Below are 12,231 nucleotides of genomic sequence, written 5' to 3'. Positions count from 1 at the left end.
GTCAGGGTTATGTTTTCAGCCCTTGTCTGCACAGTGATATGCTGGTATTTATTTTTTATTTCACTGATAATTGCTATAAGCTCCTTCATTTCCTCAGGTGTAATCATCCCTCTCCATTTGAAATTGATGGTGGACAACTAAAAGCAGCTGACAGTATTTCTGGAGAGCGATATAAAATTATTGACCATTGAAAAGAGAAAGACTTTTGAGATCAGCCCATCATTGTACTAGTGTGGAATGAGACACCCAAAGATAATGGAGGACACACAGCAGAAGGAGACAGAGCTGAACACAGATCCTGTACCTATCACCCCAGGCTGGTGCTTTCCCTTCTGGTGACATGGGCTCCTCTACTGTCTAATGGTGGGCTCTTCTGGCACACAGTAGACCCTCTGTCACCCCAGCCTCTAGAAAAATCTCCTATTTCTGGGCAGCCGAGAGCCCTCACAGTGGGGGGGGGGGGGTGGAGGAGCTTGCTTTCTATGAAAATCCTCTAGAAAAATGAGGCCTCCCACCACTGATGCCCATCATAAGGAGCTTCTCTCTGGGGTGTGAGTCCTGTGGAACAATCTGTGACTCCATGCGGGTATTTCATGAATAAATAATCCCCAAGATGCAGCATTTGTCACTGAACATTTTTGTTGTTTCTTTTTAAAACTTATGATGGGGCTTTCAAAGAGAGGGAGGGAGGTGAAGGAAGTCTATTTCCATTACTGAATAAATAGTCAGATCAAGTACAGGGAAGAAAGATGGCCTAGGACATGAGGTGGACACCATTTTCACTGTGGATAGTGGAGATGGCACACACATCCTAGACATTTTTGACAAAGCCCTTGTGGCTTATTCTCATCAGGTCACAGGCTGAACTGGCTGTGAGTGTCATACTCTCCAGGAAAGCCTTTCCCTAGCTCCAGCCCCTTCACCCTAGGTTAGATTTGTATCTCTACCATATATTTTTCTGTACAGTGTTTCAGAGCATCCACCAAGCTCACAATTACATCATTAGATATAGACAGAGACATAGGCATGGAGAGAGACACACAGGCACAGATGTAGAAAGTACCCAAACATAAGCCTGGGCTTAGGAACAGACCCATCTACCACTACAGAGACAGGTGCATATCCAGTATCTTCTCTATTTAACAAACCTCAACCAACATCTTCACTGCTCTTTGCTGTACACTTAACCTCCAGCCCACACGGTGAATATGGATAAATATTTATTCAAGGAACAACTACATTCTGAAATATGCTGACGCTCTGTGAAGATCCCCATTTGAGCTTGGCTATGATGAGGGGCTTCAATAGCTTTTAACTCACTGAGTTCTAACCCACAGCCCTGTGAGTTGACTGTCATTGTCTGTTTAACAGATGAACAATGGGTGTTACAATCCTTTTCCCTTTGTTCCCAAGACCACATAGCTAGTCAGCCTTAACCATCTCCTCCTCTGATCTTTTTGCCCTGTCCTTATTCAGAGAGCAGCTGCAGCATGCTCAGTGCACCAGGAGATGTGAGCAAGGAGTCTCTTAGTATGCAAGAAGTTACAAGCTACTCAAAGACACAAGATGCTCACAGGAAGCTATGAGACCACTCTGCTCAGCAATCCATTCTCTCCACCTAAATTAGTGCAGACTATAATTGCTAGAGGAAGGGGAATATGAAGTGTCAGCTTGAGCACCACTCCCAGAATCACTGGATAAGAAAGAATCATAAAGAGGAAGCCAGGACATCAAGGACACTAGAGTTAGACACTCCCATGATGAGCCCAGCTCCACTGTCTGGGTTCTCTGCTCGTCTCACCTCAGATCTGCAAAAAAGCAAGTACTACATGTGTGGACATACACTTTAATATTGAAGTAAAATAGGATAATAGGAGCACTCTTTGGGATTAAGGCAAGAATTAATGAGGCAGATAATGTGAAATCAAAGTGCTCCTAGCTTCCCAAAAGGTGTCAGCCTTGTTACATTATGTGCTGTGATACCATCTCTCCCCACAAAGCGTTTTGCATGATTTACCTCCACAGCTGTCCCAGCAGATCCCTTTATGTCTTAGTCACTTCTTCTATTGCTGTGAAGAGACACCATGACTAAGGGAACTCAAAAAAGAAAGCATTTAATTGGGGCTTGCTTACAGTTTCAGAGGGTACACATATAACCATCATGGCATGAAACATAGTGGCACATAGACAGGCATGATGCTGGAGCAGTAGCTGAGAGCTTATATCTTATCACAAGCAGCAGGCAGGGGAGGGGAGCTTGCATGGGTTTTTGAAATCTCAACCACACTCCTGTGACTTACTTCCTTACACATTCTAACCCTTCCCCAAAATAGTTCCACCAACTAGGAATTCAAATAGTAGACTATGAGGGCCATTCTCATTCAAACCACTACAATATCCCTCCTCAGACTGTGGGTATCACCTTTGTTGATTTTCCAACAAGCTAATGCTGGAGATGATGCCTCAGTTTTTCTTTTTGTTTTTTGTTGTTGTTGTTTTTTGAACAATAGAATGACTTATAATTTACATCACTGTATTTGGGAAAGAGTTAAGTGTGTGGACACTCATAGTGCTGAAATTATTGTGTGGCCCATTATGGATACATAGTAAATAGTTATTAGTACCATGGTGCTTGTCATAGTTGATGTTGCTATAATTGTTTTTTTAATAAACTATTCACCCCATTGTTAGTCTAAATAAAATTTAGAATGCTGCTATAATCCTTTGGTGAATCTCATAGTGCCTATGATAAAAGCCAGGATTCATCAGTGCCTGACACAAAGAGCTTTTTCTAGTTTGCCTGATGCCCCTGCTTTCTTGACATTCTAGGCCTACTGCACCTCATGAAAGTCCCTCAATTAGGGTATATACCTGCTTCTACTCTGGGCCCCAACAATTCTTGTTCATTCTGGTGCAACTCCATTATCGTGCTCCATCCTTTTTTTTTTTTTTTTAATGGATTGCTACCTATCCTTGGTGTCTATAGATTTGTGGATTTTGTGGATCCTTTAAGCCCACTGATAATATTATGTTTCCTTGTCTCTAGAACGTGCTATATCACACTCAGGAAATAGCCCAGTGCCCAGAATAGATCAGATACCTATGGAACACTTTACATGTGACTACAAATCTTACCTACTTCCTGCATGGATTCCTCACATTTTTAAGGCATGATTTTTACAACGTTTATCATAGTATGCATTGCCAATTGTTGACACTTCGCCTATACTGGGTATACTGGGTATTTCAGACTGGTTACTGAGTTTATTTTTCATACAAACTCAATTATTTGGATATTGATAAGCCCATTTTTTTTTAAGAAGAATCCCCCCAGAAGCTTGAAGTTAAGAGACTTGCTCAAGAAAACTCAGTTCGTGTAGCTGACATTCTGCTGCAGTCTGATTCTGGAAGACCTTTTTGACATGCAGCCTGTGAGTTCTGCAAGGGGTACTGAGAAACACAGGTAGTGGGAAGACTTGACTCACATCAAGCAGCTGTAGCTGTAGCCCAGAAAACAAAGTTTCCATTTGATACCAGAGAATGATTAGTGTGCCACAGTTGGGGGCTTGTCACTGCCCAGGCTCTGAGTCATACATTCACACCTCTCCATGAGTGGCTCAGACCTTTCCTGGTGTCTATTAACAGCAAGCCATGTCAGCATCTGTTCCCAGCTGCCCTGCCTAATGCTCACTCGATGTGGTACAGAGGCCGACAAGGCTAAATAGCACCCAGATGATGCATTTGCACCTGACCAGTCAGGTAGTGGGGGCTGGAGTCTCACCAACATGCTGGGGTCTGGCTGACTCCATTTTGAAATTAGAATTTTCCAGTGGGGAAAGGAAAGGAGCAGAATTGGGGTAGGAGAACTAGGAGCACACTTGGAAATATTTAGGCAGTGTCTGGGCTTTCACAAAGAGATCAAGTTACAGATAAGTTAAATAACGTCTAGAATCATTCTTAACCTAGTGCCTGCCATACAGTAAATACTCTATTCAATGAATGAATGAATGAATGAATGAATGAATGAATGAACAGGAAATGTGTTTTCAACTTTGGAGAACACATTTGCATATATCAAGTTATTGTGTTTTTATAACACTCTAGAGTTAAAAGCAAAACATATATAGCTCCCATTTTATAGACAAGAAGACAGAGGTTCCAAAGAGACTTCACATAGGAAGAAGAGCGTGACTTTTGGAAGTAGGCAATACTGGATTCAAGATTTTCATGGCCTCAAATTAAAGGGATGATGTTTTAGCTCCCTGTGAAGATGTAACAAAACATATAGGTTAGTTACTTTATAAAGAACAGAAATAAATTCCTCATAATCCTTGATCAAGGAGGTCCATGATCAAAGTACCAGCAGGATGAGTCTGGTGAGAGCCTGGTCTTTGCTCCCAGGATGTCTTGAAGACTGTGTCCTTTGAAAGGGTAGAAAGTTACAATTTCATACAATGCAACGGGGGCAGTCAAAGGACAAAAAACCCTCCCATCAGGACATCTGATTTTATTTGCATGGACTCAACCCTCATATTGCCATCACCCCCTGAAGGCCATATGTGTAAATTATGTTGCCTGAGTGATTAAGTTTCAGCATGAATTTTGGATGCATTACAAGCTTCCAGATCTTAGAAGTTAACAATGTCCTTTAAAGGAGAGGGAAGTATACACAGACACAGGGAAGAAAGCCTTGTAATTCTCTTGTTAGCAGATACTTGCAGATATCAGATCATGAAGTTCCAAGCCATGAAAAGAAGGAAAGCTAAGAGTGATCAGGAGCCCCCAGTTATGAAGAAGCAAAGAAGGATAACCCCCAATTGGTGCTAAGGGACCATGACACTTGTCAATGCCTCCATCTCCTAGAACTTAAAAGCTCCACACCAGGGATAGAGTGCACCCAGTTTACCCAATTTGTGGTATTTGATATGCAGCTCCAGTGAAGAAACACAGTGCTTGGCCCTTTTACTCCTGTGCTGATTGATAGTATTGTGATCACATGCATGGAAGAACCAGAAATCAGTGTGGGGATTGCACAAAGAACAGACAGGCTTATTCCATCCAACTTCTTCTGATCAGAGGAACGAGACACTGGTGTTTACTACCTTAACTGCTGTGGGAGCTCTTATCTGGCATCGACAACAGTCTGTTGATGTTTGACTGTGTGCATAGCCTTCTCTTGCCTGAGTGACCAGGGAAAGTGTTAAACTTGTCATAAAATCTACTCCCTGCAGCTGCCCAATGGAAGGAAAAATCTGTAGCTGATAGGGCCATTAGAAAATCAGAAACAATTGTACAGGAAAGGAAGCTACATAGAATGTGTCCAGGAAATCATTATTTGGGAAGATGGGGTTGATGTTGGTGGTGATTTTTGTCAAGGACTAGATTCTCATGTAGGTCTCCTGGTTTGCTTACATTACACCTATCAATCCAACTTGCCTCTGCCTCTGGGGTACCCACTGAACCCTTTGTTGGTTCTCCCCATGAAACTGGCACAGTGCAAAAATACAACAGACCTCCCCCCAAACCTAGACTCAGGCCAGAATGATGGATTGAGTCCTCCAGCTTTAAGGAGAAAAGAAAACTGATCTCTGCCCTAAGCTCCCTTTCTCTCTATGCTTAGCTGCTTCATTTCCTGTCTGGACATAATTGCTCCTCTTGGCTTAGCAAGAGCCCTGTCTCGGGCCTTTGTGTTTTAGCAGTGCTCCCTATGTGTAACTGATGGTTGTGCAGAACTAAAACCTGTAGGAGCTATCCGTCTGCTCACCCGTATTCCCTTGGCACAGAAAGGTGACATCTTTTGCTTATTCTTCACTTCTCTTTGTTTTTTCTCTGTCACTCTTTTAATTTCCACTCTGTCTTTCACTTACCTCTTCTGTCTTTCTGAATCTTTCTCATCTTCTCTTTCTTTCAGCCTCTCTTCTTTCTATGTATTTTCTTACTTCTTTATTTTCCTCTTTCTCCTACTCTTTCTCCATTTTTACCTCTGCTTTCATATACTTCTGTCCTCAACAGACTGTCATTCAATGTCTGAGGAATTTCTTTCTGTGTATGTAACTCTGTTCCTGCTGGACTGTCTCCCCATCTATCTGCCTTCCTATCTCTTTTCTTTCTTTTTTTAATTTTTATTATTTTTTTAATATTTTCTTGAGTTTTTTTATTAATCCACATTTTTTTTTATTTTACATGTCGATCCCAGTTCCCTCTCCCTCCCTCTCTCCCTCCCTCCTTCTTATTCTCTCTTCTCCTTACATGAACTCTGACCATCCTCCCCTCCCATTCGCCCCACCCCAATTCCACATGTAGGGCAATGCCATCCAGGTGGGGTCATGTAAATCTGTCAAGTCATTTGGTGTAGGGACTAGGACTTCTCTCCTGTCTCTAGGTTAAGGGAGTATCCCTTCATGGGGGAATGTGTCCACAAGGTCCTTTTGTGCACCAGGAATACATCGTGGTGTCTGAGGTCCCTTAGACTGCTCAGTCCTTCTAGCTGAGATCCATATTCAGGGGTCTGAGTCAGTCCCATGCTGGCTTCCCAGCTATCAGTCTGGGGGCCCGTTAGCTCCTCCTTGTTCAGGTCAGCTGTCTTTATGTGTTTCTGCAATCTGTTTTCTACTTCTCTTTACTCATCTTGCTCTGAGAGACAATGTGCCTGTGCCTCAGTTTCTTTCTTTTCCTAGTTATTACTCCATGCTTGTTTCCTTTCTTGTTCTCATTTTCTCAGATTCCCCTTTCCTTTGGTTTATATTTCCTCTCTGCCCTTGCTTTTTCTAATACCTCTGGTGGTGTCAACATTTTAAAATTTTATGTCTTCCCAACATCCTCACCTCTTTCCATGCCTCAAGAGTGATAAGATTCCTAAGAACTTCATTTTATAACTGGTAATTTCCCACTCCATATACTTGTCACTTCACTCTATCCTATGTTATGAACAATTACACAAGTCTGCTTATGTAATCTCCATGGAATGGGAATGCAGGGTCAGTACAGGGAGTGGCATGTCCTACTTGGATAGAATCTTTACAAAAGTACAGGTTTCATGCAGCCTGCATCTATGCTTTCTGATGTTTTCTTTACTTTGTTTGAAAATACTTACCTAGCCCAAATTCCTCTGGCCAATCTTTGGGAACTATGTAGGCATGGATAAATCCTAAACCCTTTCCTCCAAAAGCATACAGTCTACCTAGTAGATAATGGAACTGGTAATGACAATCACTTATGCCATAGATTTATCAATGAACTTGCAAGATAAATTCTGTTTAGTGGGAGAACAATGATGTGTAGTAATAAGGACTTGTCCAGGGTCATTGTTGTATCTAAGGACACAGTACAGGGTCTAGTGCGTATTAACTATCCAATTAATAAACATGTAAAATTTATGCATGCATGAATGAATTCAATCAGTTCTCAAAGTATCTTGGGATTTTTTTCATGAAAAAAATGAGAAAATTAAGAAATGAGCATCTTAGGAGGAAAAGTGTGTTTAAGCATTTTAAGAGGTGGGTGAAGATACAGGATATAAGACAATGCTGAAAATTGAAAATTTTATAGCATTTTAAACTTGAGATTTTTTTGATTAGGGGTGTTAAATAATAACTTATGCCATCTATGCAATCTACACTGATCTGCACTCCTGAAACTCCTAAGTGGAGACACTTCTAGTCCCAAGCATTTTGGGTAATACTCAGTCTGCACAATCCATATTCTATCATCTGGGCTGACTCTTCCTCATCCTCCAAATGGGAGCATTAGTGGCTTGATGGCCTGAAACTTTGGTGTCTCATAAGCCACAGGGAATTTCCTCACCAATTAATACCCTCTTGCTCACTTCCAGATTGCAGTCCTTGCAAAGGCCAGAGAATGTGGGATTACAAAGGTCTAGATCTCTTGTTATCATCCGGGATGTCAATAAAGGTCTTCCACAACCCCTGACCTCCCCATGGAATGAACTAAGGATTCATTGTGGGTCGTTACCAAATCCTGACTTGGGCTCTTTGTACAGATGCAACTCCCAAGAGGGGTCCCCAATCATCTCCCTGTGTATAACTGCAATCCAGAATCTATTTTTATGGCAACTAACTTAAAAATTCAGTTTTCAAAAAATGAGAAGCAGGAAACCAAACAATAGAAAATATGAGGATAAGGTAAATATGGTAGAATAGTGTATTAGCTAATGTCCTCTAGAGGAACAGAAATGATAGGATGAATATATTCATAAATATATTTACATTAATAAATATATTCCACAAAATAACAACAGAAACTTTTGTTTGTTTTATATGTATATATCTCCAGGGAAGAGATTACGAAGAGCCATGGGGGTCAAGAAAACTGATATTCATATCTATCTATCTATCTATGTAGATAGATGTCTAGACATGTATATATATGTATGTATACATATATACATACATATATATATAAACACATGTGTTTATATAATATTTTTTAAATGTCTTACAGCCTATGGCCTAGGTAGTCCAAAAATGGCTGTTTAAGAAGTATGGTCCTAGAATTCAGTCCATGATGCTGGATGTATACACCAGAATCCTGAAGAGGTAGTCTCTAATATCATGAAGCAGAAGACTTGCTTGAGATTGCTAGAGAGAGCAAACTTCCTTTATCCATGTCCTTTATACAGACTGCTAGCAGAAGGTGTGACCCAGATTAAAAGTTGGTATTCCTACTTCAAATAATTTAATTGAGAAAAAATCCCCCATGTGTGTACTCAGACACTTGGGTATTAGTTAATTCTAGATGTAGTCAAGGTGATAACTAAAAAGATCCACCAAGAATGTATATCCAGGAAAGAGATTATGAAGAACCATGAGGGCCAAGAAAACTACTCTGGGTGCCTTCTGGAAATACTGAGGAGTGACTGAACAAAGAAGTATCTAATTAGAAGTAGGACTTACCAAGTTCACTGCCAATCACTACAAAAATCAGAATGAAGGGAGTGAGATTAGAAAAAGAAAATGAGCTTGAAAACCCAACCTAGGAACTCCAGATTCAAGTGGAGAAAGAATGAGAAACATCATTGTTAGTCTCTGTCACTAGATTTCTATTCTTAGGTTTTCTTTTTTGCTATTCTAGGATCCCTGAGCACAATCTCATGGAGAAGACATTGCCCTTTCCCACCACCAGTGAGGCATCCCTAATAATCATTGTAGTAGTACTTTCACTTTGGGACCACCAGCCCATAAATAATGACATGGAAGCTTATTATTAATTATGAAAGCTTAACCTTAGCTTCTGCTTGGTACCTACTAGTTCTTATAACTAAAATTAACCCATGTTTTTAAATCTACATTCTTCCACATAGCTTGTGAACTCATCTTTGTACTTTGTACTGCCCATCCTACTTCCTCCACATCTGGTTGGTGACTCTGCCTTTCTTCTTCCCAGAATTATCTGTCTGCCTAGAAGTCCCACCTACACTGTCTTGCCTAGCTATTGGCTGTCTAGCTTTTTATTACACCAATGACAGAACTATATGCTTGCACAAAGTACAAATATCACACAACATTTCCCCTATTTGTCTAAAAGAAAGGAAAGGTTTTAACTCTAACATAGTAAAACTATATACAATAAGAACAGTTATCATGTAAGAATTACATTAACAATGTCCTGTCCATTTGTACTTGGGACATTTGAAGAAAATTTCTATTTATCTGTTCTGTCTTAGGAATCTAAAGTTATATTCCTAAACATTTTTTATCATAACTTGTATTACTATTTTAAAAATGTCTTTTTGACCTAAACACATTTTCATAGATAAACAAATAAACTTTCATATCTCTCGATCTTTATAAACTTTACATGTTGTTTTAAAGTTTCCTTTTGAATACAGTAACAAAGAAAATGGTATTAACTATCTAGTCTTCAACCCCCATCAGATACCCAAGATGGATAAAATATTACCTGTATATACAGGAAGTACAGAGCAACAACTTCCAAAAGTATAGAATGGACAGAGACTTCTGGCTGTCTCTAAAGTCACACAAGTTTTTTTCTGCAACACTGGGGCATTGATCTTCAACCTATAGGCCTAGAATATCTGACAGACTTTTCTGTGAAAGAGGAAGTTTGAAAGACTGTCTTACATTGTCTTGGCAAATTTGGCAGTCACAGTCTTTTATATCCTATCTGTCCAATTTGGATAGCATACTGTCATCAGTCAAGGCAAAGGCAATTTCTTGCCCAGAGAATAACTTTGCCACAATGAACGCAAACTCAATTTGGAGGTTCTTCAATGCCCATCATATTTTTTAAGGTAAATTGATGCTGCCAGGAACAAATGTGTCTCTCTCTTATGAAAAGCCTTATGGTATTAAAACATCTTAAATTTTATACTCTACAAAGAAAGGTCTAGAGAACTACAAGACTGCCACCAACTAACAATTTGAGCTTCTGTGGAAAGGCTACCATAAATGCCCTTCCCGGATAGTGAGATCAACAACTAACTTTTCCATGGAGCCTTCATCTAACACCTGTTGGAAACAGGAGCAAACACCCATACATAAACACTGAGTCGAACTAGAACCCAGATGCAGATGGAGAAGACAAGACCAAGCTGCAGGAACACATAGAGACAGCTGACCTGAACAAGGAGGCGCTAATGGGCCCCCACACTGCACAAAAGGTCTTTGCGAACACATCCCCCATGGAGGGATAACTGCCTTTACCTAGAGACAGGAGAGAAGCCCTAGTCCCTACTTCAAATAACCTGTCAGATCTAAATGACCCCAACTGGATGTCATTGCCCTACATGTGGAATTGGGGTGGGGGGATGGGAGGGGAGGGTGGTTAGGGTGCACGTGAAAGGGCAGAGAGGGTAAAAGTGAGGGAGGGAGGAAAAGAGGGAGGGAGAGGGAACTGGGATCGACGTGTAAAATAATTAAATAAAAAAAAGAAATAAAAAAATGTTATATTCTAAAGGGCTCTGAAGTGTTTGAAGACCATCTATCTAAAATATATCTCTGTTTGACCCCAAAAACATCTAACATGGCCACAAATTTGATTGCTAGATGACCTAATAACATGTATTTCTTATTTTTCCTAAATAGTTCGTAATAATAACTTTCTTTTGTTTTTAATTCTATACATTATTTCATTAACCCTTACAACACCCCCATGGGCATATTTGAGGACATAGAATCATTGTATTAGTTGTCTGTTGTTACATAGAAAATTAACTCATGGGCTTTCAACTAGCTGTGTAATATTTAATGGCCTATAAATACACCAGTTTATCAGTTCAGATCAGTAAATCAGAAGTCTGTGATGGTGTGCCCTTCTGCTTAAGTTATCCGAGATTGAGGTCAAGGTATTGGCTCTGCTAAGTTCTCTTCTGGTTGCTCTGTGGAGATTGCTTCTCCATTCATTCATGGTAATAACTTTCAAGGACTAGAAATTTTCATTACATTGTTAAACGATCTGCATAGGTACAATACCTTAAATAAGAATATGTATATGTATATGTACATATTATGCATATATATAATAACAAAATAACCTTAAACATATCAATATATTTCAAGTATGTTGAATTTATATCAATAAAAAAAATGATGCAGATACCTTTGAGGTTTAACCATGCCCTTTTTTTCCAAGGGAAGAAGCGATGCTGTCTACCTACTTTGAAACCATCAATGACTTGCTGTCCTCCTTCGGTCCAGTCCGTGACTGCTCCAGGAACAATGGAGGCTGTACTCGCAATTTCAAGTGTGTGTCTGACCGCCAGGTGGATTCCTCAGGATGTGTGGTGAGTGCTCATTGAAGAGGATCACACTGCCTAAAGCTACTGCCTCTGTATCCCTCCAGATACCAGGCTTCTGGAGTTTCCTCTTCTGTGAAGTGGGGTGACTAAGCTTACCTCTTGGCAATCTTAGGATTAGGTAGTATAATGTAAGTGTCCTTCTGGACAAGTTTTGGATTCTAGAAGCTTGTAGTGATTTTGATATTTTTTTTAGCTCTGTGAACACAATGTAGGTAGAGGAATGTCAAAAAGATGAAAACAGTAGCCAGTATAGATTCTTTGGTGTGGTATAGAAGATGTGCCAACTGAGGCCCAAGGCTGGTATTAGGCTTCCTTTGCAAGTTGGTAGTATTCTTGGCTTTGAAAGCATAGACCAATTTGGTATTAAGAAAATGGTGAAGATGGCCAAAGCAAGGGGTGAGGATAAAGGAAAAAGACCTTTTCTTTCATGGGATGCAAGTATCTAGTGTGAAATA

The 12,231-nt window shown here is 40.2% G+C and overlaps 1 protein-coding gene across 3 annotated transcripts in view; it reads left to right on the top strand.

Moving 5' to 3' along the window:
* Astn2 (astrotactin 2) overlaps window positions 1-12,231 on the top strand; it is a 951,602-nt gene that overhangs the window by 551,879 nt on the left and 387,492 nt on the right. For all 3 annotated transcript variants that reach the window (XM_051188027.1, XM_051188026.1, XM_051188028.1), the window contains one exon: window positions 11,611-11,761. In XM_051188027.1, coding sequence (XP_051043984.1) covers window positions 11,611-11,761 — 151 coding nt within the window. The remainder of the gene's footprint in view (window positions 1-11,610; window positions 11,762-12,231) is intronic.

This window comes from Phodopus roborovskii, unplaced genomic scaffold (genome assembly GCF_943737965.1).
Source record: "Phodopus roborovskii unplaced genomic scaffold, PHOROB, whole genome shotgun sequence".
Classification (NCBI taxonomy): domain Eukaryota; kingdom Metazoa; phylum Chordata; class Mammalia; order Rodentia; family Cricetidae; genus Phodopus; species Phodopus roborovskii.
This window is presented reverse-complemented; position numbering and strand designations above follow the sequence as displayed.